Genomic DNA, 863 nt, shown 5'->3' with positions numbered 1-863 from the left:
CGAGAGCTTCTAGGAGAGAAGGGAGAGAGTCCTTCGGCAGCCGGAGGAGAAGGAGGAGGAAGAAGAAGAGGATGAGGAGGAGGATGATGATGGGGGAGGCCGAGGGGGGGGCCTAACTGGCCTCCATGCGGAGTTTCTTCCTGCTCTGGGGTTCGTCGGGTTCCGAGTCGGAGCTGGAGTCGGAGCCGCCGTCGAAGGCGGAGATGGCGCTGCCCTTGGGGTTGGTGTAGAGGCTGTTGTCCGTCGAGGGGTAGTTGGCCTGGAGTTGGGCGCTGGAACGGGCCTTCTCCAGCGCACGCACTGCCCGGGGGAGAGAAAACACAATCACAGAATCACAATCTTCTAGGTTGGAAGGGACCTTAAAGATCATCTTGTCCAACCGTCAACCTCACTGACAAAAATAGACACCCACACAACAAACAAGGAGCATCATCACTAAACCAGACCTCCCAGCACTACATCAACCCGGCTTTTGAACACCTCCAGGGATGGGGCCTCAACCACCTCCCTGGGCAGCCCATTCCAATGGCTGAGAACTTCTCTGGACCCGCTCCAGCACCTCAATGTCTTTCTTGTGGTGAGGGGCCCAAAACTGGACACCAGTGCCGACTACAGGGGGACGATCACCTCTCGGGTCCTACTCACCACGCTGTTCCTGATAAAGCCAACAGGATGCTGGCTCATGTTCAGCCAACAGCTGACCCAACACCCCCAGGTCCTTTTCTGCCCGGCAGCTCCAGCCACTCTGCCCCCAATATATATCCAATAATATCTCCAGCCACTCTGCCCCCAACAATATCCAGCCTGAACCTCCCCTGGGGCAACTTGAGGCCATTTCCTCTTGTCCTGTCGCCTGTGACTTG

The 863-nt window shown here is 57.2% G+C and overlaps 2 protein-coding genes across 3 annotated transcripts in view; one reads left to right on the top strand and one right to left on the bottom strand.

Moving 5' to 3' along the window:
• LOC106891948 (protein farnesyltransferase subunit beta-like) overlaps window positions 1–13 on the top strand; it is a 30,645-nt gene extending 30,632 nt beyond the window's left edge. Inside the window, exon 13 of the mRNA XM_014948779.1 lies at window positions 5–13. Coding sequence (XP_014804265.1) covers window positions 5–13 — 9 coding nt within the window. The remainder of the gene's footprint in view (window positions 1–4) is intronic.
• MAX (MYC associated factor X) overlaps window positions 7–863 on the bottom strand; it is a 2,910-nt gene continuing 2,053 nt past the window's right edge. For both annotated transcript variants that reach the window (XM_014948825.1, XM_014948826.1), the window contains exon 3: window positions 7–300. In XM_014948825.1, coding sequence (XP_014804311.1) covers window positions 113–300 — 188 coding nt within the window. In that variant the 3' untranslated portion in view covers window positions 7–112. The remainder of the gene's footprint in view (window positions 301–863) is intronic.

Source organism: Calidris pugnax, unplaced genomic scaffold (genome assembly GCF_001431845.1).
Source record: "Calidris pugnax isolate Ruff unplaced genomic scaffold, ASM143184v1 scaffold107, whole genome shotgun sequence".
NCBI classification, from domain to species: Eukaryota; Metazoa; Chordata; class Aves; order Charadriiformes; family Scolopacidae; genus Calidris; species Calidris pugnax.
This window is presented reverse-complemented; position numbering and strand designations above follow the sequence as displayed.